The sequence below is a fragment of the Branchiostoma lanceolatum genome, chromosome 6, assembly GCF_035083965.1.
Source record: "Branchiostoma lanceolatum isolate klBraLanc5 chromosome 6, klBraLanc5.hap2, whole genome shotgun sequence".
In the NCBI taxonomy this organism is placed as follows: Eukaryota; Metazoa; Chordata; class Leptocardii; order Amphioxiformes; family Branchiostomatidae; genus Branchiostoma; species Branchiostoma lanceolatum.
In genome coordinates this window covers 11,125,504-11,151,279 of record NC_089727.1, presented here as the reverse complement: position 1 = coordinate 11,151,279, position 25,776 = coordinate 11,125,504, and the positions used below count along the sequence as shown (strand labels likewise).

The following is a 25,776-nucleotide window of genomic DNA, read 5'->3' as shown; positions in this document are numbered from 1 at the left end:
GCAGAAAGTTATATGTACTATATGTAACATGGTACGGATGCTATATTTGAGATGCAGGTACCTATAGGAAAGGTGAATACACCTGACAATAAATTATGCTAATGAGGACCTAATTTGCATAATCTATGCATAAACTTGTATTTCCCTTACCGTAAGAGCCGCGGATGTCATCTTTTAGGAAATATGAATGCACCTGGACATAACTTATGCTAATGAGGACCTCATTCGCATAATTTATGCATAAATGTGTATTTCCCTTACCGTAAAAGCTGCAGATGTCATATTTGAGATGTAGGTACCTTTAGGAAAGGTTAACACACCTGGCCATAAATTATGCTAATGAGGACCTCATTTGCATAATTTATGCATAAACTTGTATTTCCCCTGCCGTAAAAGCTGCAGATGTCATATTTGAGATGTAGGTACCTTTAGGAAAGGTGAATATATCTGGCCATAAATTATGCTAATGAGGACCTCATTTGCATAATTTATGCATAAACTTGTTTTTTCCTTACCGTAAAAGCTACGGATGTCACATTTGAGTTGTGGGTATCTTTAGGAAAGGCGAACACACCTGGCCATAAATTAAGCTAATGCAGACCTCATTTGCATAATTTAGGCATAAACTTGTATTTCCCTTACCATGAAAGCTACAGATGTCAGATTTGAGATGTCGGTGCCTTTAAGAGAGGTCAACGCACCTGGCCATGAATTATGCTAATGAGGACCTCATTTGCATAATTTATGCAGAAACTTGTATTTTCCTTACCGTAAAAGCTACGGATGTCATATTTGAGTTGTAGGTACCTTTAGGAAAGGTGAATACATCTGGCCATAAATTATGCTAATGAGGACCATATTTGCATAATTTACGCATAAACTTGTATTCCCCATACCATGAAAGCTACGGATGTCATATTTCAGATGTAGGTACCTTTAGGACAGGCGAAAACACCTGGCCATAAATTATGCTAATAAGGGCTCCATTTGCATAATGTATGCATAAACTTGTACTTTCCTCACCATTAAAGCAATGGATGTCATATTTGAGATGTAGGTACCTTTAGAAAAAGTGAACACACCTGGCTATAAATCATGCTAATGCTGACCTTATTTGCATAATTTAGGCATGTACTTGTCTTTCCTGTCAAGGCTACGGATGTCATATTTGAGATGTAGGTACATTTAGGAAAGGTCAGAAAACATGCATGGCCATAAATTATGATAATTAGGGCCTTATGCATAATTTATGCATATCCCTTGCCATAAAAGCTACGGATGTCATATTTGACATGTAGGTACCTTTACGAAAGGTGAATACAACTGACCATAAATTATGCTATTGCAGACCTCGTTCGCATAATATATGCAGAAACTTCATAATACCATTACAGTCAATGCTAAGGATGTCATATTTCAGGTGTAGGTAATGGAAGGGGAATATCCTGCATTTTCCTGAAAATGTTGCCTTTCTAGTATTCAATTCATTTTTGCATTTGGGCCTTATATCAAAAAGTCAGCGCCGGGCTCATGATGGCTGCGTCCGCTACTGATCACGCCATGTGACTGGACCCGCAACATGTTAGCGACCTCGCTGCGTCCTTAATTGGATTTGTGTTACCCTTGACTTGGCTGTGGGAATATCATGCAAAACATACAAGCATTACAAAAAAGACAACAAAAACACAAAGCGTAAAAATATTCGTTTTTTATCGATGAAATTCGTTGAGCGCGTTGTCAAATCGGTCTGTCGCAGCAAGATCGCCAACGTGTGGCGATCGCGCACTAGTGATCTTGCATTACACATGTAACGTTACACTGAGGGAAGCATGTGCACTGCTTTGCCTTTGGTACAGGCTTTTTGGTCACTACTAGAGCCAGGTTCACATGGGGGAACAGAAGGGAGTGGGGTACGCCTAGGTGTAAGTCTTCTTCTGATATGGGCGTCTACCCACCACAACACCTATTCTGAAACGGCGGTGTGAACCCCCCCTGCATCCTCTATACCGTCCTACATAGCTGGCAATTCTGCATTGTTTGATACGGCACAGAGCTACCTTGCAAACTGGGTAATGGCTGTTCAGGCTCTTTAGTTCTGCTGCAGTATATGTAAGGGTATTGTGGCATGATGAGAAACTTTACAAACCCGCTGCGTTCAATGATTGGACTATCTAAACATGTGATATGTTACTGAGAAAGATAGGGATATGGATAGATGTAAAATTATCAAAGTTGAGACTTAATTTGCATAATCAAGTTGAAAATACTATTATTCCATATTTCTAATTAACGGAAACTTTATATTTGTGGCACTTGAAGGTTTCGTGAAGGCTAACATAGTAAGATATAAATCATGCAAATGAGGACCTACTTTGCACAATTCTCACATCGCCGGTGTGTTCTTTAAACACCTCTCTTGTTCCAACTGGGACCGGAGCATTACTTTTACCCGCCAATGAACAGGGTTAACCTTTCAGCTGTACGTAGTATGATAAAACCCATCTCTTTGTCTGTGTTAACCGAACCTTCATCGCACTTTCACCCATCCTACTTAAGAAAATTAAAATGTCGCTCGACCAGCTAGCTCTTTGTCCAAGGTCATTCATTGTTCTGTTAGTACATTATCCGAAGCAGCCAATTGCAAAAAAAGTGTCGCCCGAAGGTACGCCAAAAATAGTTACTGTCATCCGAAGGGTAACTGAAAGGTCTCTGAACAGAGATGAAAGATGGCGGGTGAGTTGGTGTTTCCTAGGCGTGTTTCAATTTCGCTTTGAGGTGCCGTTTCCAGGCTTGGGGCCAAATGGCTACGGTCCGGACTGGCTGCACAAACGGCCCAGTACAAAAAGAAGTCGCGGGGCGCTATAGAATAGACTAATCAGGCTAGGGACGAGCGTGACAACCCCCCACCCCCACCCCACGGTCATTCACGCCTAAGACCTTCCTTAGCTTTGATGACACATACAAATGATTACATTTTAGCGACTTTTTCAGGTATCGGGACTTCCAGTTTTGATATCTCGTGTTCTGGACAGGCAATGCACACGATTCTTATTTATGAAAATGAAGGACATGAGCAGCGGCACGTTACGAGTTTGCCTTTCTACATCTGCTTGGAGATTAGATGTGAGCTATCAAAGGTAAGGTGTCTGACAGTCGGTCCACTCCCTACGCTGACAAGCCACTGATTGGTCAGTGAATCCTTTCATTGTATAATCATTAGGCCACAGCAAGTAATTTTTATGGATGACATCAGCGCGCTCATTAATTTTCGCCTGATTTCGAAATAAAAAACAAGAAATTTCATTGCCCTCCGACGGTGGTCAACATGCCAAAATTGGCAAATATGTAGTAAACGTTGACAGTCTAAGGTGTTTCATTGCATATGAATACCCAGTGTAGTTCCTGCCCATGATGGTATGACAAGCTGTTTACTGCATTTGTTCTAGTTAATTGAGCTGTGTACACATCTTCAAGAACAGTTTAATGTTGACAGTCTAAGATGTTTCGTTGAATATGAATACCCAGTGTAGTTCCTGCCCATGATGGTATAATAACAAGCTGTTTTCTGCATTTTTTCTAGCAAGGACATTATATAAATAATGGGAGGGGTTCTAGTTGATTGAGCTGTATACACAAGGTGTTTCATCGCATATGAATACCCAGTGTAATTGCTTCAGATGATGGTACAACAAGCTCTTTTCTGCATTTGTTGTAGTTAGTCTATTGAGATGATGTATACACATCTACAAGGACATGTTTACTGTTGAATCAAGGAAGTTTTATATTATATATGAAACCTCATTGGTTGAATACAGGAATAAAAGACCTGTTGGTCATGATATCATATTTCGTCACCTTAATTCGTGTTTAACAAGATTTATGATCTCAAAAATTGAAAATATTGGAATCTTGTTTTTTTTTGTCCGCCTTGTTTTTTTTTCGCCCTATCTCATTAATTTTGGAGTCTGCGGAGGATGTCATCCATAAAATTTACTTGCTGTGGCCTTATGCCAGTGGAAATTTCCACATGGGTCTTGACTAACTGGTTTGTCTTCAATGCTACCTGTTCTATCTGGCCCGTATTTCAGCGCGAATAACCGCACCACCCTTTTTCGTTGGTAGCGACACCGATCAACTTTAAAAGCTATCTTGTCGCAGTCAACAACAAGAATGAACTACGCACGATTTCTGACGGCTGTCAGCAGAGCCAGGAACACTGAGTTTTTGAGCAACTTAGGTGAGTAACAGCATCAGTTTGAGCATGAGCGCGCGACATACAGTGTACAGTAATCGTGTCAATGTTTCCATGCCGAAGTGCACGCGCACTCTGAATCTCCGAGCCGAGATCTACACGGTGCCAACATCGTATAAGCTAGCCAGAGAAGCTCCTGTCAGCCAGAGAACTACGGTGCCTGACTGGACCTTCTCTGGCCGACTGGAGCTTCTCTGGCTAGCCAGTTATACGATTTTGGCACCGTGTAGATCTGCTTGGAATGGAGATTACACTTGCACCGGAGTCCGGGGCCGCCGGGCCGGCCAGTATCCGACTGGTGGGATTCCTTAACTGACTGGGGCCGGGGTTCTAGGTGGTCCATGCCCTTTCCCGTAGAGCGATATATATTTTGATTCTACCAAGGAGGTTTGAAATAATTGATTCTTGATTCTACGTAATGTGTAGTCGGCCTGTCCTACTTTACTAGTGTAGAGCGTACTCAGTGCACTTTACGTAAGGCCAATATCATGTAAATTTTGTGGATGATATCCTCTGCAGACACCAAATTCAATGCGAGAGGGCGAAAAAAAGATGGGTAATTTTTCCAGATAGACACCATGAAAGTTGTTGTAGAATGGAAGTGACAAACATGGTGTCCTGGACGGCGATCCGACAGGCGGGATTCTGGATTTCTACTAGTTAAAAAAACATACGGATTTTTCCAAGAGTGGCAGCTTAAGGATTTATAAAAGACAACAAAAATGTTAGAACAACAATTCTAACGTTTGAATCCGATATTTAGATTTTCGACAGCGTCTTGATTAGCTCGCGGCTATAGGGGACTCCTAGGGAATAGACACTTAAATACGAGAAATACAGAATACTAAAATGTTGAACGTATTAAACGTGTCGAGGCAGACTGCATTCCACTTCAGACATTCATCCAAATGAACAGCTGAAATTCTCCTGATGCAAACTTTTTCTTCAGATAAAAAATACGATAGACATAAAGTAGCCTGTTTTAGTCCTAGATATGTAGAGGGACTGAGAAAGTAGCCTGTTCTAGTCCTAGATATACAGGACTGAGAAAGTAGCCTGTTCTAGTCCTAGATATACAGAGGGACTGAGAAAGTAGCCTGTTCTAGTCCTAGATATACAGAGGGACTGAGAAAGTAGCCTGTTCTAGTCCTAGATAGAGGGACTGAGAAAGTAGCCTGTTCTAGTCCTAGATAGATGGACTTGACCTATCGTCGACCCCTGACAGAAAATGAAATGTGCTATTACAATTTACATGTCTTAGCCTTGAAGATAAACCGGTGCAACGGCATGCACCGTTGTCTGTCGATCTATTGGTTGGCAGTGGGACGGATCGAGCATACTTTGTATCGCTTGTAACTTTCAAAAGCTAAGTTGTCGCAGTCAAGAACAAAATGAACTACGGACGGTTTCTGACTGCTGTCAGCAGAGCCAGGAACACTGAGTTTTTGAGCAACTTAGGTGAGTAACAGCATCAGTTTGAGCATGAGCGCGCGACAAATACATATACAATACTTGCGATGATGTTTCCATGCCGAGGTCACCAAGGAAATTATCCATTATAAACATAACTTTATTGCACAACAATTGTGCAAGGTACAAAGTATGGAATTCACTGGTACATGGATAACATTCTATAAGGCTAATCAGTCTATCTTATACAATATGGTGTAGTAGTATGGGATGACAATGGGATTTTACAGTCATTATCTCCATGAAAAATTGAGATATTGTTTTGGGTGTGTCTGTCTGTCTGTTTGTGTTTCCGCACTACTCTAGTCAGCATAACTCAAGAACCTCTTGATAGATTAAGATGATATTTGGTATGTGGGCAGGTGTTGTGAAGCCGAAGTTCAAGGTCGATTTTGGGCTCCCTGGTATGTGACCTTGGTACTGCAACATAACTTCCATTTTTGTATCTTTTGACCTGGACGTGCTATGGTCTTAATTTTTGGGTGGCAAATAGCTTGTGATGTAATAAAGAAGTGGTGTCGGTTTGGGCTCCCTAGCAGCTTGCACAGGAACTGCAGGGGCGTTATTGTGAAAATCTTCTAAGGGGAATAACTGAACAAAGGAAAGACGGATTTCCATGATATTTAGTATGCAGGTAGCTTAGAAAGAGATGTACACAGTAAAGTGCAAATTATGCTAATTTGGACTTAATTTGCATAACTAATGATGAAAATCTACATTTGCAAGTGTTTTCCATTACAAGACTCAAATACATGTAAAAGATGTAGTTTATGGCAAGTGAAGTATCAACAGTTACCAATTATGCAAATATATATTCCTAATTTGCATAATTAATGCAAAAGCGCCATAATTCATCTAAGTGTTAGATGAAGGTTTGTCAACATTGCGACATGTGTAAGTTGGTTAAATGTGTTCATGACCAAGCATATATTATGTGAATGTGAAAGTCATTTGCATAAACAGAATAGTTCATGGAGATATGAGGTCGCGGAACTCTTGTTGGAGGAGTTTCGAACGTCTAGACATTCTTTGATATACTTCCCAATGTATACCATGCATGGGTTGTCACATGTCATTATGTACTAAAATTTGCTATTCAAGTCCATTGAGATAAATCCTGGTAAATCCGACGATAGCATTGAGTATAGTGAATTACGTATATCAAAATATTTGGGACATACAATCAAAAAGTGATATTCGTCTTCAACTACCTCTGGACAAAATGGACAAACCCTCTGGTCGATAGGAAGTTTTTGAAATCTCCCCGTTTCTATACTTAATTTATGACAGACAATTCTGAATTTTGTGATTGCCCTATGTACATCAAGGCTCTTAATGTTTGAAAGGTAATTTTCTTGCTTATAATTCTTGTTCAAGGTAGAAAGAAAGGAAAGTTTGGAATTGTTTCGAATAGCGCAATGCCAATTTTGTATATAAATATCTTGTAGTATATAATGTCCTTGAGATCACTGCCCGTGCGTCGGGTTGCACGGAGTCCGGGACAGCGATCCGACTGGCGGGATTCTGACCGGCTCAGGTTCCAGATATAACAAAACAAAGTAAGAACACTAATTCAGATGCCCAAATTCGATGTCCGAATTTTCGACGGCGTCTTGATTAGCATTACGATCTAGTAAGGACATTATTCTAGGGCACTGGTAGGAATTAGTCTCTAATGATTCACCAGTATACATGTACAGAGGACTAACCAGACTACCTTCCACTGCAGCAGTTTCCCCAAATGGTGTTTTTCTTCAGATAAAAACGACAACAGAACGTTGAACTGAGTAGGCTGTTTTAGGAAACTCAACATGTACTTGATGTCATAAACAATAAAGTTACCTACCATTTTCAATAAAATATAATGTAAAATGCTTGGAATATTTTGTTAAAGTTGTTACCATCGCCAAGAAGGTTATGTTTTGTGCCGTGTCCGCCTGTGAGTGCGCGTGCGCCTATGGACAGCATAACTGCAGAAGCTGTGGATCGATCCTTATTAACCTGACCTTCGTTTTCCCAACTCCCACTCACCTGTTATATCTTGTAGGTGGGTAGGATTTGGGAAAACGAAGGTCAAGTTCGACAGTGGGCCCCTTCGGCCTAGTACGTAGTCAAGTTGTATTGGGTAACAACAATGGGCACGAGCGCACGACACTGATACATGACCATACATGTGCAGACTACTCTTAGAGTACTTTTAGTTGCACAGATCTAAAATTCTTTGATGTTTAGCCGGAGGTCCGAGGGAGGGGTGTTCTTAAAAATCATATGGTCGGGTTATAACGTTGTTTTCCCCATTGCCCGCGCGTCCGGTCAGACCGGTGCTCCTTCTAAAACCTTTCTTGCCCCCAGCTCCCACCACACATTAACAGTTAACTGTTGAGAAAAAAATACTAGTACTTAAGAGGGCACAAAAAGTGTACAAAAATTCTTATCGACAGCAAAGAAACCCGCAATTCTTATTGACAGGAGCATCCTGTCCACAAGGCCATCCGTTTCCAAAAATAAAAAAAAAAGAAGTTTTAGACCATACTCATACTGTAAATAGTACAAAGCAAACTAGTAGATATAACGTTATGCCGTGAATTGCAGAAAAGTATTTCGTGAAACGGCTAGTAATGTCATAGTATGCCAAAGTCAAAGAAGATGAAGAAAAAGAGAAGAAGAATCTATTATTCGGTAGACCATACTCTGTGTGTTAATCAATTTGATCAACATTCCTGACCCATTAGATTTCACAACGAAGACAACTTTTTTTTGCAAAACTTATAATTATTTCTATTCGCACGCTCACATCAATTTTTGTGACCAAAGGGATGTCATCCATGTAATCAAATCAACATGGCCTAACTTCGGCCGTGGTAAAATGACACCACTGGCGCCACCCCCAGGTTAATAAATGGACTAACCTTGGAGTTCATGAGAAGTTCACGAGGCCAGGCAATGTCGGCATACTGCTGACGAGGTTTTCCGATCATAATGAGTGTTGTTGTAAAGATGAACTACGCCAAGTTTCTGAACGCTGTGGCTAAGACCAGGGCAGCCTCGCCTCTGCGTGGATTGGGTGAGTTATTCAGCGGGTCTCCATGTCTTCTGTGTCGGTAAAAAATTATAACTGCAAGGATCCAAAATGAAGCGTGATTGGTCGCTTAGTTTCTATGTGGTGGCACGTTATTTGTTATCCCAAGGAGGTTTTACAAAACCTCTTTGGTTATCCTGAATTCATCGTTAAGCGTTAAGGACAAAATCTTGATCTTGATCTTCTTGATCGAGTACTGGGCAACATGTTAACACCCCTCTTGTTGGGGTAATTTTAGCGCCCAGGGGAGTGCGCTGCGCTGTTATTGTCCTCTCAGGTGCAGGAGCACTCAGCCTCCTTGAACTTGGGAGGATCGGCTATGTCCGTGACGTCCTAAGGTAGTGAATTCCAGCCTCTCACAGTTTGAGGGTAAAATGAGTATCCATAACAGTCTTTGTGGAATTTTGATTTGAGTGTCGCGATTGGCGCGGGGCAGTCATCTTCGTATGCCATCAAGTCAATCGCAGATAAATTTGCCTAAAGGGCATAACGGAGCATGCGGTTGTGGTGTTCACAGCCTACTTTTACATGAAATGTCAATTACCTCCCCCAAGAAGAAGGTTTATACTGTTTTTGGCAAAGGTTCAGGAGCGAGCTTAAAGGCAGGCTGAACTTAATTTCGTAAAGCATACTGCAGTATGTTAAATATACCACTAAGACCAGTTCTGACTTCTTCTACATGAGTCCATCATAGATTAGCGTTTTTACAATATTTGAAATTCGCGGTGTGGTGATGTAATACTGGCGATGTCCAAAGACCTTTGACCTTTGTGACGTTAGAATCCGAGTCGGCCACACCTTCACCATAGGAATTGCTCCAGACGCCATTCCTCCCACTCGGAATCTGACGTCTGAAAGGTCAAAGGGCTTTGGACATCACCACACCGCGAATTTCAAATGTTGTAAAAACGCTAATCTATGATGGACTAGCGTAAAACAAGTCAGAACTGGTCTTAGTGGTATATTTAACATACTGCAGTATGCTTTACGAAATTTTAGTTTAGCCTGCCTTTAATAATTTTACGCCCGATTTACAAGAATTCCCAAAATTGCACAGGAATTTCTGCAATCCATCTGCACAAACTCTGTGGATGTCTTCCTGTCACTCTATACCTCGTCTAATAGCACTGTCTGGCATCCCGGCACGCAGGTCGATGACAGGTGACCTACTTATGTGGTATCCGATTTCGCACTGGTGGGAGTTATCGGGACACCGAATCTAGCATTGTAGCTTTGAAAAGGGTTTTCGACCCACCCCAGTTGATCTATCATCACAAGCACGTGCTGAACATCATGCATCCCGCCAAAAAAACCTCTGTGCATGTTCCAAAACTTGAGGAGCTCCAAGCATATGTAGAAAGGCAAAGTTTTTTTAATGAAACGATTGACGTGGAAGGGGGTGGTGTCAGAAAAACAAAAGTAACTCCTCGACAGCACAACCTACAGAGCCAGAATAACAACCAAAACGATCCTAGGAGCCCCAGCGAACTAGATTTCTAAACTTCTGACCTAGATTCTCACTCCACCTATCCAAATATGGCAGAGAAAGGACACTACACCGGGAGTGTGCTCCAAGCTGGAGGTAGTTGCTACAAGTGACATTTGCAATGGACCTTATCATAATCGGTCTGCTTGCTGACAGGCCATCCATCATGCATTGTCTCCAAGTCTTCAGTAAACTCATCTGTAGTTAGATCGGGTGGAAAATATCGGGTGAGTCTACTAGCGCAGTCAGTGTAACATGTATTGAATTTTTCTATAACAAAGTTAAAGATATGCTAATGGAACATGTAGTCTTTTAAAGATCTTTTAGCTAATATATATTGATGTTGTCCTTGCAGTTGAGATCCAGCAGCGGGCGACTCCGGGATCGCTGATCGCCCTGTCGACAGGCATGCCCAACACCTCCTGCTTCCCACTGTCCTCTGCACACCTGTTCACCAAGTAGGTTATCTAACCTGTAATAGTGCTACTGTTAATACATGTACTTTTGACTTGGTTTTTGACTTTGCGGTGGGATGGTTAAAGGATGTTTTCGCAGTGTTTGAAGTTTGGGATTGACCAATTTCAACAAAACTCATGCAGATGCATAGTTATGCTATGATTTTGTGGTAAGAGGTTTCTGCTAAAACAAAACCATTGTAAGAATTTCATGATTTCATGATCTAACGAATGTAGAGAAACGTTAATATGGAAGCCAGCAATATTATCATAGCATACTTCTTTATTTGCTAGGTGCACCAGCATAATGTTCATTACATCATGCCTTTTTGCTTTACAGGAAGGGGAAGAAACTTGACCTGTCCCCACTCTGGATGAACCAGGGTCTGCAGTACACCATGTCACAAGGGTAGGCACAATTCTTTGTTATAACACATGTCAGCTTTCCGCTTGCTTCAATGGAGGAATCTCAAACCTGCATGAAAGTCAGGATATTTGGGCTCATTCTTATGCATCTGTCTTTTTAAAAGTACAGTATAATAAGCTCTTCAAGCACCTATAAAACCAGCAAAAAGATGTTTGTCTAATTACACATTATGATTGCAGATGTTGAATTACTGTAATTCTTGTTCTTTCACTGTTTTCACGGTCACCTCTGTTACTCTGTACCGTGAACTTATCATCACAGTAAAAACCTGTTGTAATTATTTATGATTCCTTCACACATCCATTCTGTAAATCACTTGCCGCCACCGTGAAGTTAAAGTTCAGTGAAAATGTCCATTTTCCTTACACCATGATGATATTTTGCTACCATGAAGACAAAGTGAATTACAGTATATGTCTACTTGGGTCATCTCTAGGCATCCAGAGATGGTAGAATGGGGGAAGCAGCTTCAAAGGAGAAAACACAACCCCCCCACCGACTACCTGCATCATGAGGGAAAGATGGACTTGTGTGTGACAGCAGGCAGCCAGGAGGCCATGTGCAAGGTACTGAGACTGTGTATCTGGTGTATTGTGCAAAATATGCAAGAATGTTGGTCTTTAAAAGCAATGAGATATATGTGAAATTCATCACTTTAAATTCAACATGTTTTTTTTTCTAAATCAGACTATGGAGATGCTGGTGACTCAAGGTGACAATGTCCTGATCGAGACCCCGACATATCCTGGAATACTGTCTATTGTGAGTATACCTGTACAATGATATACATTCTGTATATCAATAAGAATCATCTGAATATTGTTTCACTAAACAGAGCAGATAGATATTTTGTCACATGATGCTTAAACTTTTTTAAAGGCAAGTATGCCTTCATCTCAAAAAGCCAGTTCATGGTTTAAGTTCACATGCGAAGTGTGATCAATGTATACTGTGTGCAATATGTCAAGTTGAAGGCCCCTGGCCATTCTGATAGTATTGCCTGAGAAGCCTTTAATTTTGAATCATAACCCACATGTGCACCTCAAACTGTGAGCTTATTGGGCTTGTACCAAATGAGTTGGCTGCCACGGTAGGTGGATATGAAACTGGAAATGTCTAAACTGATGAACTGTTCCCCCTTCTGTAGGCAAAACCAATGGGATGTAATATCCTGGAGGTGGAGACAGATGAGCAGGGACCGAAGATAAGTTCCCTGCGCAAGATCCTGTCCAACTGGAACCCTGCGGAGAGTGCGGACGTGTGGTCAGACATTCCAAGGGTGTTCTACACGGTCTCCGCAGGATCCAACCCCACGGGGGTCACCACCTCCTTCGAACGGAAGCAGCAAGTGTATCAGGTGCACTATCTATATAATATGTATTATATAGTATATGGCAAAACATTTTGCAGTAAAAGAGCACTGGATTTATACTTATAGATAAACCCCTAGTAGTTTTTCAAAGCTGGGAGCAAAAGTATCTTCCCCATTCTTAGTTTGTACTATTCATGACTGTTGATATCTTTGCATTTACCCCATAGATAGCCCGGGAGTATGACTTCCTCATCCTGGAGGATGACCCGTACTACTTCATCCAGTTCTCAGAGGTAAGTAACACAATGCTTCTTTAAGATGCTAATGTGATATCAAACGCTAAAGTAAGGCTATCAACTCTATCACCTATTTGAATTTTTAGGGACAAAAGCTATGTGCATTCATTTAAAATTTCTGTTTTCTGCCAAGATATCATATTCAATTATAGCTCTAATTTCTGAGTGTTAGGATTAGTCAACAATCAATAGTCTTTTGCTAAACCTGTTAATGTAACATTGTAAGAGTACCGTTTACTATACCTCTGCCACGTCTGCATGTTCTAGACTCCTGTGCCCAGCTACCTGTCTATGGACGTTGATGGACGAGTCATCAGATTTGACTCTTTCTCCAAGATTTTGTCTGCAGGGTAAGTAATCCATATCCAATTTGAATTATTTCAAACTGTTGATGTGAAATGGTTTAACGAGTTTCCATAGCAGCACAATAACTCTTGAGTATGTTCTAGCTATGGGCACCAAACATGAATTTTACCTATTGGAAAAACTAATGATAATATCTTTATTGATGTTATCCATTCTACCTGAGTAGGTGTGCATAAAATTGCTCTAGGAGGACTTTATAATTGCTAATTATAACACTTTCAAGGAAAGTATTTTTGAACTGACAGTACTACGTGTAGATGTGGATGTTTCCTCTCAGAGTTCCTTCTGAAAAAGTCAAGTGAATATTTAAGCCAGAAGTCACAACACATTAGCCTGAGTGTCATCCTATTTTAGTTCCAGGCTCTGCCTTGGTGAAGGCAGAGCCTGGAACTGAAACAGGATGACACTCAGGCTAACAATACAGCCATTTACATTTAAAACATAGCCCATACAAACAAATGCTATAAGCTTAAGTCTGGTATCTTAATAACGATAATACCATAATTGTATCCTGTACACAGGATGCGCATTGGCTTTGCAACAGGTCCACAGCCCCTGATCGAGAAACTGGTGTTCCACATGCAGGTGTGCACCCAGCATGCCAACACACTGTCACAGGTAGGAAAAAGCCAAGACCTATATATCATTTGGTACCTATGTTTGCTATAAACATGTGTTGGCTCTGTGGTGAACAGGTTAAATCATGAATAGATCTGATTCCTGTGATGTCTCTCTGAGTTCTTTTTCTTCCATATCATCCGAAGGTAATTATCATGGGAGAAGTGTGTTTATTGGTCCTAGCAAGGAGTGAAAGTGGAGGATACAATCAAACTTACTGAACACTATAGAACAATCATTATGATGATTTTGCAAGCTAACATTATGTATTTTACATTATGGCCATCTCTGAGATGTTGCATCTTTGTATTTCCCCAGATGATCTGCTTGCTGATTCTGCAGGAGTGGGGACATGAGGGTTTTGATGCTCACACGGAGAGGTGCGTCATTGTACTTAAAATCTGATGTAATGTTACACTCCATTTAAAAACCCTAGTTAAAAAGATACAACAAAGGGAATAATTGCCTCATTGTTTGTTTCTGTGGAAAGTTGCCCCCGAAATAGATTGTTAATTATAGCTAGGAGTTTCAAGATATGGTTCTTCAAACTCCTTGTTCAGTGTGCAGTGGATTTTCTTTATTGTCTTCAGAATTTGTTTAAAAACTGCATTGTATTGGTTTGACGCTGGCATTGTTTTATCATTGTTGCTCTGCCTATGTTTTATTAACAGTGTGACAGAATTCTACCGCAAGCGGAGAGACATCATTGTGGAGTCATGTGACACCTGGTTAAAAGGTATTTAACCCTGACATCATTTAGTGTATCAATCTGTAATGTTAATCAAGTCAAAACTAAGAAGGATCACCATGCTGATATTTCTTTTGAAACCAGTAGTTTGTTCACATTTTGTCTTCAACTATTATTATAACTATATCCCTGCCATTTTTTGTGTGTGAATAACCTATTTTTCGTGGTGTACTTGTGGCAGACTATGCAGAGTGGACCGTCCCAGACAGTGGTATGTTCCTGTGGATGAAGCTGCTGGGAATCCAAGATACTGCTGACCTGGTCATGCAGAAAGCTCTGGATGCAGGTAAATATGGTGCAATTGTTTCTACGAGAATCTTTCATGCTGAAAACATAGGATTTTACCATGTCACAAAAATCAGGGACAGAGCGGAATTCAGAGTAATGTGAACAACATTTTTCAGCTTGACAAGTTGGATCTATCCAAGTAGGTTAAAGAAAGAGGGTGTAAACAATAGAACGCCGTGGGATAAAAAAGTTTTAAACGACATTATAGTCAATTTGTCCTACTTGTGCAATCATTTGAAAATTGTCTTTGACCACACCCCTTTTTCATCAATCAAGAATGTTAAACCAAGGAGGTTAACCTCTTGGGCAAACCATATACTAGTATGCTGCACATTTTATTAATCTGCAACAAGAGCAAAATACTGTGACAAGTCACTTCACGGAAGTGGTGTTTACCACTTAACGTGGTCATGATCCTACTTCAAAAATCCTATAGCAGAGTGTTCCAGCAATTTTCAGTGTTCAAATGTCCTTCCTAATGCATTGTTCTCTGTTTCAGGTGTGCTGTTTGCTCCAGGCAAAGCGTTTATTGCCAATGATGCAGAACCCAGCCCCTACATCAGGGCATCGTATTCACAGGCTCCTGAAGAGGACATTGATAAGGTAATTTTTCATACAGCATTGTTAGAGGTCCTTTCAGTGCTACGATTTATTGTCCTTCACAAACCAAAGTTGTGAAAACTGAATTAACTTTTAAGACATAGCCTTAAACATCTAGAAATATGACAAAACTTTCAAGAAATATCTACTTCGTCCAGTAAGCAAAATACAGCCGCTATAACATTCTTATTTGAGTTATAAAACTTTTTGGATGACAAGTAGAATCTACTTGTCATCCAAAAAGTTTTATAACTCAAATAAGAATGTTATAGCGGCTGTATTTTGCTTACTGGACAAAAGAGATAGTGGTGTTTGCTCATTTATACAAGAAACCAATTCTTATGCCAGGACCATAAACATATAATTATTCTGATTTGTTTGAAAAACCATGATAGTTTACATCCAGATTACATCCAGTTCAATACCATGGCTTAGACATGTTTCTTGACCTTCCTATTTTCTCTGCCTTTACACTACCGGATGTCTGTGTTTCAGTCCTATCACCAGATGTTACAGATTTAGCAATACTCATCACTAGACCAGCAGGAAGAGGCTCTCTTTCCTTTTGCAGCTTATTCTGTTGTCCAGCTTTTGCTTTTTCAGATTTGTATTTGTCCTTATGCTTTAGTTTTTCCTTTGTGTCGAGTTTGGACTTTTCTTCCATGATGTAGTCAGTGGGATCTCTTGCTTCATCAGAGGGATGCTTGTTGGGTAGATGTTTGGAAGGATTTCTCAGAACTTTCCTCCCACCTTCCGTGTTTGTTAGCATATAGGCCATAGCATGGAATTTTGCCGCACTTGAATGCAGTGGTTTCGGAGGACCATTGCCTGTGGGTATTGGCCCTGCCCGGGACACCAAGCCACTAGCCATGTTTGGCATCATCTGCTGACTGGAAGGACTATAGTGGCGGGAGCCGTGAATTGTGATCTCTTGGTTGCTGTGTTTATCTCTACCTGCGCCTGGCAGCGTATTTTGTCTAAGGTCTTTCCTGCGCCTTCGATTTTGTCGGTTTGGCCAGGAGGCTCTTTCTGGTGTGACTGAATGGTAACCAAATGATATGGTGTGTCTCGGAGGCGTGTGGCTCGTTCTATTGTCACTGAAGTTGTCCTCTTGTATGTTCTCATAGATGGGCTCGGTAGGGTAACTTGACACTGGGGCATGTATGAATCCTGACTGATGATTTCCACTGGACATGTTGTGAAACCTGGCAGGGAGAGCGGGCCTATCCTGGCCATGGTTTGGGATCACCATCTTGCCACGTGGCAGGGACCCAGGATAATCGGTTTCTCGTGATTCACTGCAACTGTCATGATTTATTGGGGAGGTGAGAACTGCACGAAATGGACTCTGAGACTTGTTTGCCTTCGACCCTACAGAGTGACAGGGTGAACTGTGATCACCAGGACTGTTGTAACAGGGTTGTGTCGTCCCATTGGTTTTACCATGTATATTTCCATACTTGTGGTTGAGATGTGAGGGTACCTCATAGTGATGGTCAGATGCCCATTCATCTTCTGTTGTCATACTCATAGTCTGTTTCATGCCTAACTGTCCTTGATGACCTCTGCTCGAAGAAGAGTAGTGTTCTACAGGACATGCCGGCTCCTCTGGGGTGGAATAAATGTTCTCCTCCCCTGTTGGTGTAATTTCTACATCCTCAAGAGTGATAACAACCTCCTGATCTTGTCCTGCCTTTTTGTTTTTTCTCTCCTGGTGTAAGCAGGATTTTTGACCCCAACAGTGACCTTTGTGGCAGGTGAAGGCAAGAATAACCATGACAACTATGATAAAAAATGCAAGTGAGCCGAAAACAATGCCAATGATAGGATTGGAACCATTAGAAACATTTTGCACATTCCCTACTGGGGCTAAAGATGAACCATGGCCAGTGAATGTGGAAATTCTTGTGACTTCTGTAGTGAGCTGAAGCTCCTTATTTTGTGGGGAAAGTGAAAGACTACTAAGGACTATTGAAAGTGTGTCATTGCCACCAACATTGCTGGCTTGGCATGTGTACGTCCCTTCACTGTGTGATGCGGTTGTGACATGTATGGTGTTACCATTCTGTATGCTTCCATCTGGTAGTGTCCATGTGACAACGGGTGCAGGAAAACCTGTGGTGTTGCAGTGTAACGTCACAGTCCCTGCATCTACTGCTGTCAAATCATTTTCAACCTGAACTATATTGGGGGCAACACAGATAAAGCTTTCAAAGGGTATGTCAGCAATCATTTGATTTTTCAGTCCAGAGGGCGTATCACATGTCGGGTAGAAAATTCTGTGGACACTGGAAGACTGGTACCAGTCTCTCAGCCATGCCAGGCGACAGTCACAACTGAAGGGATTACTGTCCAGGTACACATAGGCATCATGGGTAATGTTCTCCAGTGTCCCCTCAGAAACTGTGGACAACATATTGTTGGATAGGATTAGATTGTTGAGCATGGGAAGACCACTGAAGGCACCAATGTCTATTGTTTGGATGGTATTAAACCAAAAATCAAGATGGGTCAAGTTAGGGAGGGGGAAGAAGATATCATTCGGAATCTGAGTCAGATTATTACGCTGAAGGGACAGTTGCTCAAGGTTGGGCACATATTTGGGAAGATTGAAAGGAATAGCATCCATACTATTATTATTCAGTTCTAATATTGCAAGCTGTTGTAATCCTGTGAAAATTTGTCCTGTGAAGTGAGAACTCAGTTCTGTTTTTATGTCATTCAACTGAAGGCTATGGAGAAGAGGAACTCCTGTAAATGGCTCGGGGATGGTCTGAGTAAGCTGGTTTCCTGATAGGTCCAGAGTTGTAAGGCTTGGCAGTTGGTTCAAAGTGCTGGATGGCACCAGGGAGAGGCTGTTGTACTGCAGGTAGAGTTGCTCGAGGTTCTCACGAGGATGTGTGGCAAACGATGGCAAAGACGTCAGCTTGTTTGATCCAAGCTTCAGCACTTTCAACCGTGGAAAACTACCCAAAATGTTCTCACTCATGTATGCTATGTCGTTATAGCTGAAAGCCAAGTATTCTACGTAATGGAGCCCGGATAACATTCCCTCTGTTAAGGACTCTAACCGATTGCTGGTTAGGTCAAGAGTTGTGACATTTTCCAGCCCCATGAAGGCTCCTGTTTGGATGCTACGTATCCTGTTGTTGTAGATGTTCAAGGTTTGCAAGCTGGTGAGGTTAGAAAATATGCCATGTTCCAAGACGCTTATTGAGTTGAACTGCAAGTCTAGTCTGACTGTGGGGAAGGTGTTGTCAGCTGTGACATTGGTGGCCGGAATTCCGCTTGGCACTGCCAAGAGATTCTTTTCTCTGCAGTTCACTCTTCCGAGGATGTTGTTTGGGCATCCATGAATGGAGCACAGGGACAGACACACCATCAGATTCAGTAGTATGTGTGTGTGAGGCCTTGGTCTCCCTGTAGTTTTCATGGTTGCACAGCTGATGTACCGTAGTCAAGAATTTGTCCGAGGTTCTTATTGTTACTGTCTGCAATAAAGTATGAAGGTGTATGAGGTCATACAAGAGGACCACTGTACATGTAAACTCCAAGCAGATCTATAGGTTGCGAAGACCGTATCAAACTGGCAGAGGAAGTACGTTTGCTATACAAGCTCCTTCTTCCAGTTGGATACGGTCTCTGCAATCCATTGGGCCTGCTTGGAGACTATGTACATGTAATCTCCAAGCAGATCTATAGGTTGCGAAGACCGTATCAAACTGACAGAGGAGGTACGTTTTGCTATACAAGCTCCTTCTTCCAGTTTGATACGGTCTTTGCAATCCATTGGGCCTGCTTGGAGTACTGTAAATTTATTTACTTTTGCAGTGGTGTTATTTTGTGGCAGGAGGTTGCTGTGTCATAAATTGTGTATTAAAGTAGCCATACAATACAATATATTTGCAGTGCCATGAATTTGTGGTAGATCGAGCACTGCGAAAATAAAACACCGCAAAAGTTTCATGATTTACAGTATCAAATGCCTGTGAGCAAAGGTCTCTTTGATAAGACTACTACTACTATCAAAATACTTAGAGAACTTGCGCAACAGCAGTCTTAGGATTAAAATGATTAAGCAATTCATCCCACCCTGGAAAATTGCAAGTCATATTTTCAAAGCAAGATGTCAAATGAAGTATAGATGTATGCACAATTCATTATCTCTACCAAACTAAAACTGCATGTTTAAACCATTCTGCATCAAAAGCACTGTTCACTATGGGAAAAAGTGAAGAAAAGAGCTGCCGCTAAGTTATGTTGGCTTATAACTTTAGATCATGGAACTCAAGCTATCATGGCCAAACTCTTGCATTAGCAGTGTGTATCAAATGGGAACAAACTTTTTGCAAAGGTCCTGTTCTCCTGTCCTTCCTCTGTTACTGATATCTTACCAAATATGTAGAAAAGTTCAGTAAGTTTGCAAGTACCTGCCGACATGTCAACAACTTCCTCAAATGTCTTCCGCCATATTGATGTCAAAAGATAAACATACTTCCTTACACCTCAACAAAAAAGTTCCCAGTGTTCTTTGTGCTTACACAAGCTACAGTTTCCTCAGTGGACCAGTGAGAAGTAGAGTTGGCGGCCATAACATTTTACGATTAAAAATTGCAGCCAAAATATCACATTGACAGCTAAAAACTTTCACTTTTCCACGCTAACCAAGAGTGATGCTGTGAACTATGATCCCAAGTATGCGGTGGTACAATGTCATTAACACGGTGGAAAGCCGGATTCATGCTGTTCATGATGACAATTTGTTGAACCCTGCGCAGTCCCTGCTTATTACAAACCGTCACAGACCACTTCCGAGAGGTGGCTCAGCAATCTGACTTGGAGCGTTCGTGTTCACAAATAATCAACCAAAAGGAATCAAACCGTTTTGATTTTCGCATCATTAACGGAGCCTAAGACTAGTAAGAGGAAAGTTCAATACATACATTATGGTTATTATTACATTACAGCCATTGTTTCTTAGTGTTGAGTTAAATGTTTAACCGCTAAAAATTCTATGAAGCCTGTATCTCTCGTATCCTTTGTTGATGGGAAAATGTCCTCAATAGTCACATGAATTTTATATTGTAGCTGATGTCTTTTATGGTTATAAAATTGGGACTGACGGTGGTAAAGTTAAAACTTGTTTATATAACAGAATTTGGTAGTTTTTCTATTACCATCTTCATAGTATAGAATCCACAACCTGTACTATCCCTCAAAGGCTTACATGTACAAGTCCCTCTAACTCGGCAGCACGTTGTCGCATTCATTAGCATTGATGAATAGCTGCTCATGGTAGGCTTCCATATGCATGAGGACCATAATGCACATTGGGAATGACACAAAATCAAAGCAGTCTCAACATGCGAAAAATCAACATAGGAGTTCCTTCTATACGCCTTGGGAAGAAAGACACTTGAAGGAGACATGCTACGTACCTTGAAAGACTTCTTCCTCACCGCTACTAGAACCAGATTCATGGACGAGTCACAGATGGAGGTTTTCTCCTTGCCTGGTTGTTGCCAGGAGGCAGCCTTCTACTCAGGAAAGAATGCCCTCCCCGGAGTCTGAGTCCTTCCCTCAAGTGCTTGGATTGACTGTGCCTCTTCTGTTCAATCCTGCTGAAGCTGTGCTGCAGCTGGGAGTTTTCTCCACATTTATACCCAATCTTGTTCCTCATCAAGTAAAAAGGCTTTTTGTTACTCGATAGAGTTTATTGTCCAAATTCTGTGAACTTGATGAAAAATGCACGCCTCCATTCAAAAGAAGTTCCGTGCAACTCCTCCAGTCTGAAGAAAACAGTGTCTGATGGAACAAACATCCTGTTTTTAAGCTTTGTATGAAAACAGTTTCCTCTTCTTGAAAAAATCAAACTCTGTGTATAACAGAAGCTAACGTTACATCCTTGATTGAAGCCATATCTTTTAGCGTTTAAGATAATATTACAGTATATCATACAAAATGTGGAGCAATTTATGCATACATTTTTGTCTACAGTACATCCTGTTGTTGTTTTGCATCCATATCATTCGAATATTCTATTAGAAGAGCCAAAAGATATTTTGGGGTTGTAGTATAAGTTTCCTTGTTTGACTTTTTACGCCTTTTCTTACGCCTCTTAATTGTGTGGTGCAGTTCATACTCAGTAATCATGGTTGTACCTTTTACACAAAGGGAAGCTAAAATCAACTTGTTGACTTCCCCAGGGTATCCAGAGACTGGCTGCACTGTTGAAGAAGGAGCTAAAACTGACTGCATCTGGGTGATCTCAAATAGCTGAACTACAAACTTGATCTGAGGGGCGGATGTATATTAAACAGCTACATGAGCATCTAAATTCTTGAGTTTTCTTCACATTTATATGTTAACATAGTCATAGGGTGAATCACTGATAGTGATATTGATATGAAAGCAAACTACAATGGCAGCTGCAAAAACTCATTGAGTTACTAACAAGCCAGTACTTGATTATATTGAAAGTGAACTGATCCAGTAGCTAACCAACATCTTTCACATTTAGGGATGACTACCTGCGAAAGATGTTGGTTATGAGGTTAGACGATTAGTCCGCACTGTATCATAGTCAACATCTAGCCAACCATGGCCAGTACATTATTTTTGCTCAGAAAAGTAAAAAAAAAGTATTTATATAAGAGTGGCACTTACTATCAAACAAGTAGTTGTTTGATGTACATGTTTAATAAAGATTAAAGATACCTTAACAAGGTATTGAGAAGGTGGAAAAATGACAGCTGACAAGGCAAATTTTGTATATCCTTCCTGTGATATATCATAGAGCAGGTAATTATAACCTATCATTTGTGGATACACTGGATATGGTTTGTCTAAATGTAATACATTGTAAAATGTAATACATTGTAATGGTGGCTACATGTGTATGTATAAAAGTTCTTTACTGTACTCATATTGTCATAAGCAAGCAGCTTCTTGTTGGCAAGTACAAGCTTGAAACTATCTGTGATCAAAATGAAAGTGACAGTTAAATGTCATTATGGGTGCAACTGTAATTGAGTTTTGATACATCCAATAGACGAAGTTGAACCGCACAATCTTGTTTCATCAAAGGGGGGTTTTGCTCACAAACTGTCTATGTCACTGCGCATGTCGGTAAAGAATGGGACGTGTTTGAACGACATCTCCCGAACCTGGAGGAAGCAGGTGTCCATTTCAATTTGATTTACGACAGATAAGTACAAAATCAGCCATTTTTCTCAGTATTCATGAAAAAAGAGGAACAGCCACTGAACAGCAATATCCTGAAACGTTTGACGGCATGTGTACGGCGCCAGGTCCACCCGCGGGAAAAGAATGCCTGCGAAACAATGGGCTCTGTGACACCGGTCGGGTTTGTGGGAATGCCTTCTCTTCTTAACGTACCTACGTGATGACATAGGCAGTTTGTGAGCAACCCCCTATGACAAAACAAGTTTGTGTGGTTCAAATGAGTCTATTCTACAAAATGTATGAATTATTTATTACGACTTTAAGTGGTGTGGCAATTATGTAGAAAATGTCTCTGTCCTCAGATTACATGCTAAATTTATGTAACGTTACCAAGCATGCTGGTAAACATGGTTCTATCCCATGGTGTTTTCCACAGTGAAGTGAGGAAGTGCTTTATGTTAAAGCGGAAATTTGAATAAAATAAAACAAGTGTTGAAAACGAGACTTTGTTTGGAAGATTATTTTGTTGTATTCCATTTCACTCATATTCCTCTACATCTTAGTTTTGCTTTTTCATAGTTTATCAAACAGAACCGTTTTCAACATGTGCAATAGTAATTTTGTTAACGCAGACAAACAGTAATGTTATACATATTATGTATCACTCCTGTTGCAAATACTTGCAAGAGTACACTGGTCTTAAGCATCATTGAGTGTTTTCATTAAAGGATACTATCATAGCAGGGATTTCATTGGCTGAAAATGAGACATCTCTGATTGAAAAAGAAACAAAGTTCGTTATACATGTGTGTAGCAACTCGGCTGCCTTGACTTTGAAAATGAAATCATGGCCATTCATCCAGGTCAAAATGTAGTTCTTAACATACAGTATTTTGATTATCGCATTATGGCTACACCTTCAATCTTATTCACTTGAAGTCCAAGTATGACTTCTTCTTTCGAATAGGAATGTCTCTCTGGTATTCCTGGGGATCTGCCCATCTCTTGTGGATATTCAGATGATCTAGTTGATCCTGCATGTACTTGTGTGCAGGCATCTTTGCACGGTACCTCTTATCAATCATCTCTTCATGTTCCTTTGTGGCACGAGATTTATCATCAATATATGCCTCTTCCGCCTGTGAAATATAAAGCATTACTAGTAACGTTACTAACAATCACGCCGGGATGAGTTAGGACATTTTCTAGATCTTTCTCTAGTATTATTTAATTTTAGCCATACTGTGTCAGTAAGTCTATACTCTTTTCAACCCTACTGTCAAATTCAAGTAACATCACACTGTTATGAAGTCTAATACTAAGTACATGTGCATAATGAAAGAAAGTTGTTCTTTTGGTCTCAAGTATTTGAACACAAAGTTCCTGAAATCTGGAAGGGATTCCCCAATGCAGCCCATCTGTGGGTATTTGATTTTGAATAAAACAAATGAGGTGTTGAAAGAGTCTTTGTGTATGAGATTATGTTGTTGTATTCAAATCTAGTTATTGTTTATGTTCTGCTTAGCCTTTTCAAGGAGAAAACCTCCTTGGCCTTTTCAAGATAAAACCTCCTTGGCCTTTTTCATAGTTTACTTTACTAAACAGCATCTCATTGATGACAGCTTACCCATATGCTGTGATTCTCAAACTGAAAACTTCCCTTTGGTTTTAGAAAAACAAGTACAATAGTACCGCTCCTATTACTAACTATCTTTTCAGATGTATCTAGAAATGTTCCTTTCCTGAACAATTAAGTTCCCATTTTGACACATGTTCCCACCTATCATCTTCCCTGGTCTACCCGTTTTTTCTGCTCACCTGGGATAAGTGACAGGTGGACAGATACTTCTCTGTCTCTGCTTCCCACCGCAATCTTTTGACCGTGTTCCTCTTCATCGTCAACGTGATTGGCCGCCATCGACGGTGCTTTCTGTGGGTCACAAGTACGGTAAATCTGTTGTTAGCACTGCTGTCATTCTAACAAGGCCGAGGCTATGGGCAGTCGCAGGATGTTCCTGTGTGGGTACTACAATTATATATTGTAACAACTTCCAACAAGGTCAGTGTTAAGTTAACCATTCTCCTGACTGGGAGCCCTAACCTGACAAATATTAACTCACAATGGTTGGATCTGCCTGGCACGGTATGACTCGACAAACACATGGAACATCACCCAGTAGTATACAACTACAAAGCCTTAGACTGTCCACACAAGCCTGGAAAATTTTGTCAGTCCAGTAAAATGGATGAGCGGCCTCAACTGGAAGAGATCTTCCTACCTGGCCGAACGGATCTACTCTACTCTATTCTACTCTTATCTATGATATCTGGCTCAAAGTCAGTTTTGATATCATGATGATAACAGATGCATGTGCCCGCCCCGGACGGCGATGACAGCCGCATGTTTGTGTAGTGTAGTGTAGAGTAGAGTACTACTGTAGTAGAGTAGAAACTAGAAATTTATAATATTTTCGGTCAGGTAGGACTGTGCTGCTCCTACTCACCCAGTCCACTGTTTTCCGGGGACGTGCTCCGTGTTGTAGTACCACTTGTATCTCATTCCTCTCACTGTCTTTGGCAGATACGATAAAACCATGGACAACCGCATGATTTTATATTTTTTGCAGCTCCTAACTCAGCTCAGTCGACGTGCCCTCCCCTGACCTCTCCAGCTTCGTTGATTTCTCGTAACTTCTCGCGATACGTAAGGGGCATTCATTTTGAACATGGTGACCATTTATCTAACAAAACCATAAATGTGAGTAGCTAGCCAAGAAAATTACACAAACACTGTGTTTGTATCAACTAGCTGATGATAGACTTCATTCGAATTTCTTTAATTATGTATCATGTGTAAGTTTGGAAAATATAACTTTATCGTGAAAATATTTTTAACTAATAGTAACCCCTATTTTGTAATGGACGGTACCGAATCCATACTTTCTCCCAGAAATCCTTGCGGCCTTCTCTTCGCCATTTTCCAAGGTATGATTCCCCTAACATTTTCACATCCCTTTAAAATCAGTCATAATCAGACATCTGCGTAGACGATCTGGCAATAATTGTCATCCAGATTGATAAAACAGGTTACACGGAATATGAAATCATTAGTTTTGTAGTTTTATTCTCGTAACATGTTGGTAAAATTCGTTATAGAAATACCGAGACGATACAGCTACTGGTGCTCTCTTACT

The 25,776-nt window shown here is 40.7% G+C and overlaps 3 protein-coding genes across 5 annotated transcripts; 1 reads left to right on the top strand and 2 right to left on the bottom strand.

Moving 5' to 3' along the window:
• The first annotated feature begins 4,040 nt into the window (after positions 1 to 4,040).
• Positions 4,041 to 23,084, top strand: LOC136436563 (kynurenine/alpha-aminoadipate aminotransferase, mitochondrial-like). 3 transcript variants are annotated; one of them, XM_066430628.1, is made up of 14 exons: positions 4,041 to 4,237; positions 10,643 to 10,745; positions 11,083 to 11,151; positions 11,606 to 11,735; positions 11,857 to 11,931; positions 12,317 to 12,526; positions 12,709 to 12,774; positions 13,045 to 13,127; positions 13,665 to 13,761; positions 14,080 to 14,141; positions 14,433 to 14,497; positions 14,691 to 14,795; positions 15,297 to 15,400; positions 21,604 to 23,084. In XM_066430628.1, the coding sequence occupies exons 1-14, from the start codon at positions 4,171 to 4,173 to the stop codon at positions 21,661 to 21,663; spliced, it is 1,296 nt and encodes a 431-aa protein (XP_066286725.1). In that variant the 5' UTR covers positions 4,041 to 4,170; the 3' UTR covers positions 21,664 to 23,084. The 3 variants fall into 3 exon arrangements, with proteins under 3 accessions (XP_066286725.1, XP_066286724.1, XP_066286723.1); XM_066430627.1 differs by lacking the exon at positions 4,041 to 4,237 and adding an exon at positions 5,577 to 5,710; XM_066430626.1 differs by lacking the exon at positions 4,041 to 4,237 and adding an exon at positions 8,651 to 8,786.
• LOC136437117 (uncharacterized) lies at positions 15,816 to 18,842 on the bottom strand. The gene has a single exon (XM_066431593.1). The coding sequence runs from the start codon at positions 18,828 to 18,830 to the stop codon at positions 15,816 to 15,818; it is 3,015 nt and encodes a 1,004-aa protein (XP_066287690.1). The 5' UTR covers positions 18,831 to 18,842.
• Positions 23,075 to 25,269, bottom strand: LOC136436564 (large ribosomal subunit protein mL63-like). Its single transcript, XM_066430629.1, has 3 exons — positions 25,087 to 25,269; positions 24,401 to 24,512; positions 23,075 to 23,721 (listed from the first exon to the last, which is right to left on the bottom strand). The coding sequence occupies exons 1-3, from the start codon at positions 25,188 to 25,190 to the stop codon at positions 23,512 to 23,514; spliced, it is 426 nt and encodes a 141-aa protein (XP_066286726.1). The 5' UTR covers positions 25,191 to 25,269; the 3' UTR covers positions 23,075 to 23,511.
• Positions 25,270 to 25,776: the final 507 nt, after the last annotated feature.

Bases quoted from the DNA above. Each gene is read 5' to 3' on its own strand.
- LOC136436563 (XM_066430626.1), top strand. From the start codon at position 8,702: ATGAGTGTTGTTGTAAAGATGAACTACGCCAAGTTTCTGAACGCTGTG. The intron at 11,152-11,605 runs GTAGGCACAATT...GGTCATCTCTAG, and splicing joins CAGTACACCATGTCACAAGG to GCATCCAGAGATGGTAGAAT. The intron at 14,498-14,690 runs GTATTTAACCCT...TACTTGTGGCAG, and splicing joins ATGTGACACCTGGTTAAAAG to ACTATGCAGAGTGGACCGTC.
- LOC136437117 (XM_066431593.1), bottom strand. From the start codon at position 18,830: ATGAAAACTACAGGGAGACCAAGGCCTCACACACACATACTACTGAAT.
- LOC136436564 (XM_066430629.1), bottom strand. From the start codon at position 25,190: ATGCGGTTGTCCATGGTTTTATCGTATCTGCCAAAGACAGTGAGAGGA. The intron at 24,513-25,086 runs GTGAGTAGGAGC...TGTGACCCACAG, and splicing joins CCCGGAAAACAGTGGACTGG to AAAGCACCGTCGATGGCGGC. The intron at 23,722-24,400 runs GTGAGCAGAAAA...TATATTTCACAG, and splicing joins CCACCTGTCACTTATCCCAG to GCGGAAGAGGCATATATTGA.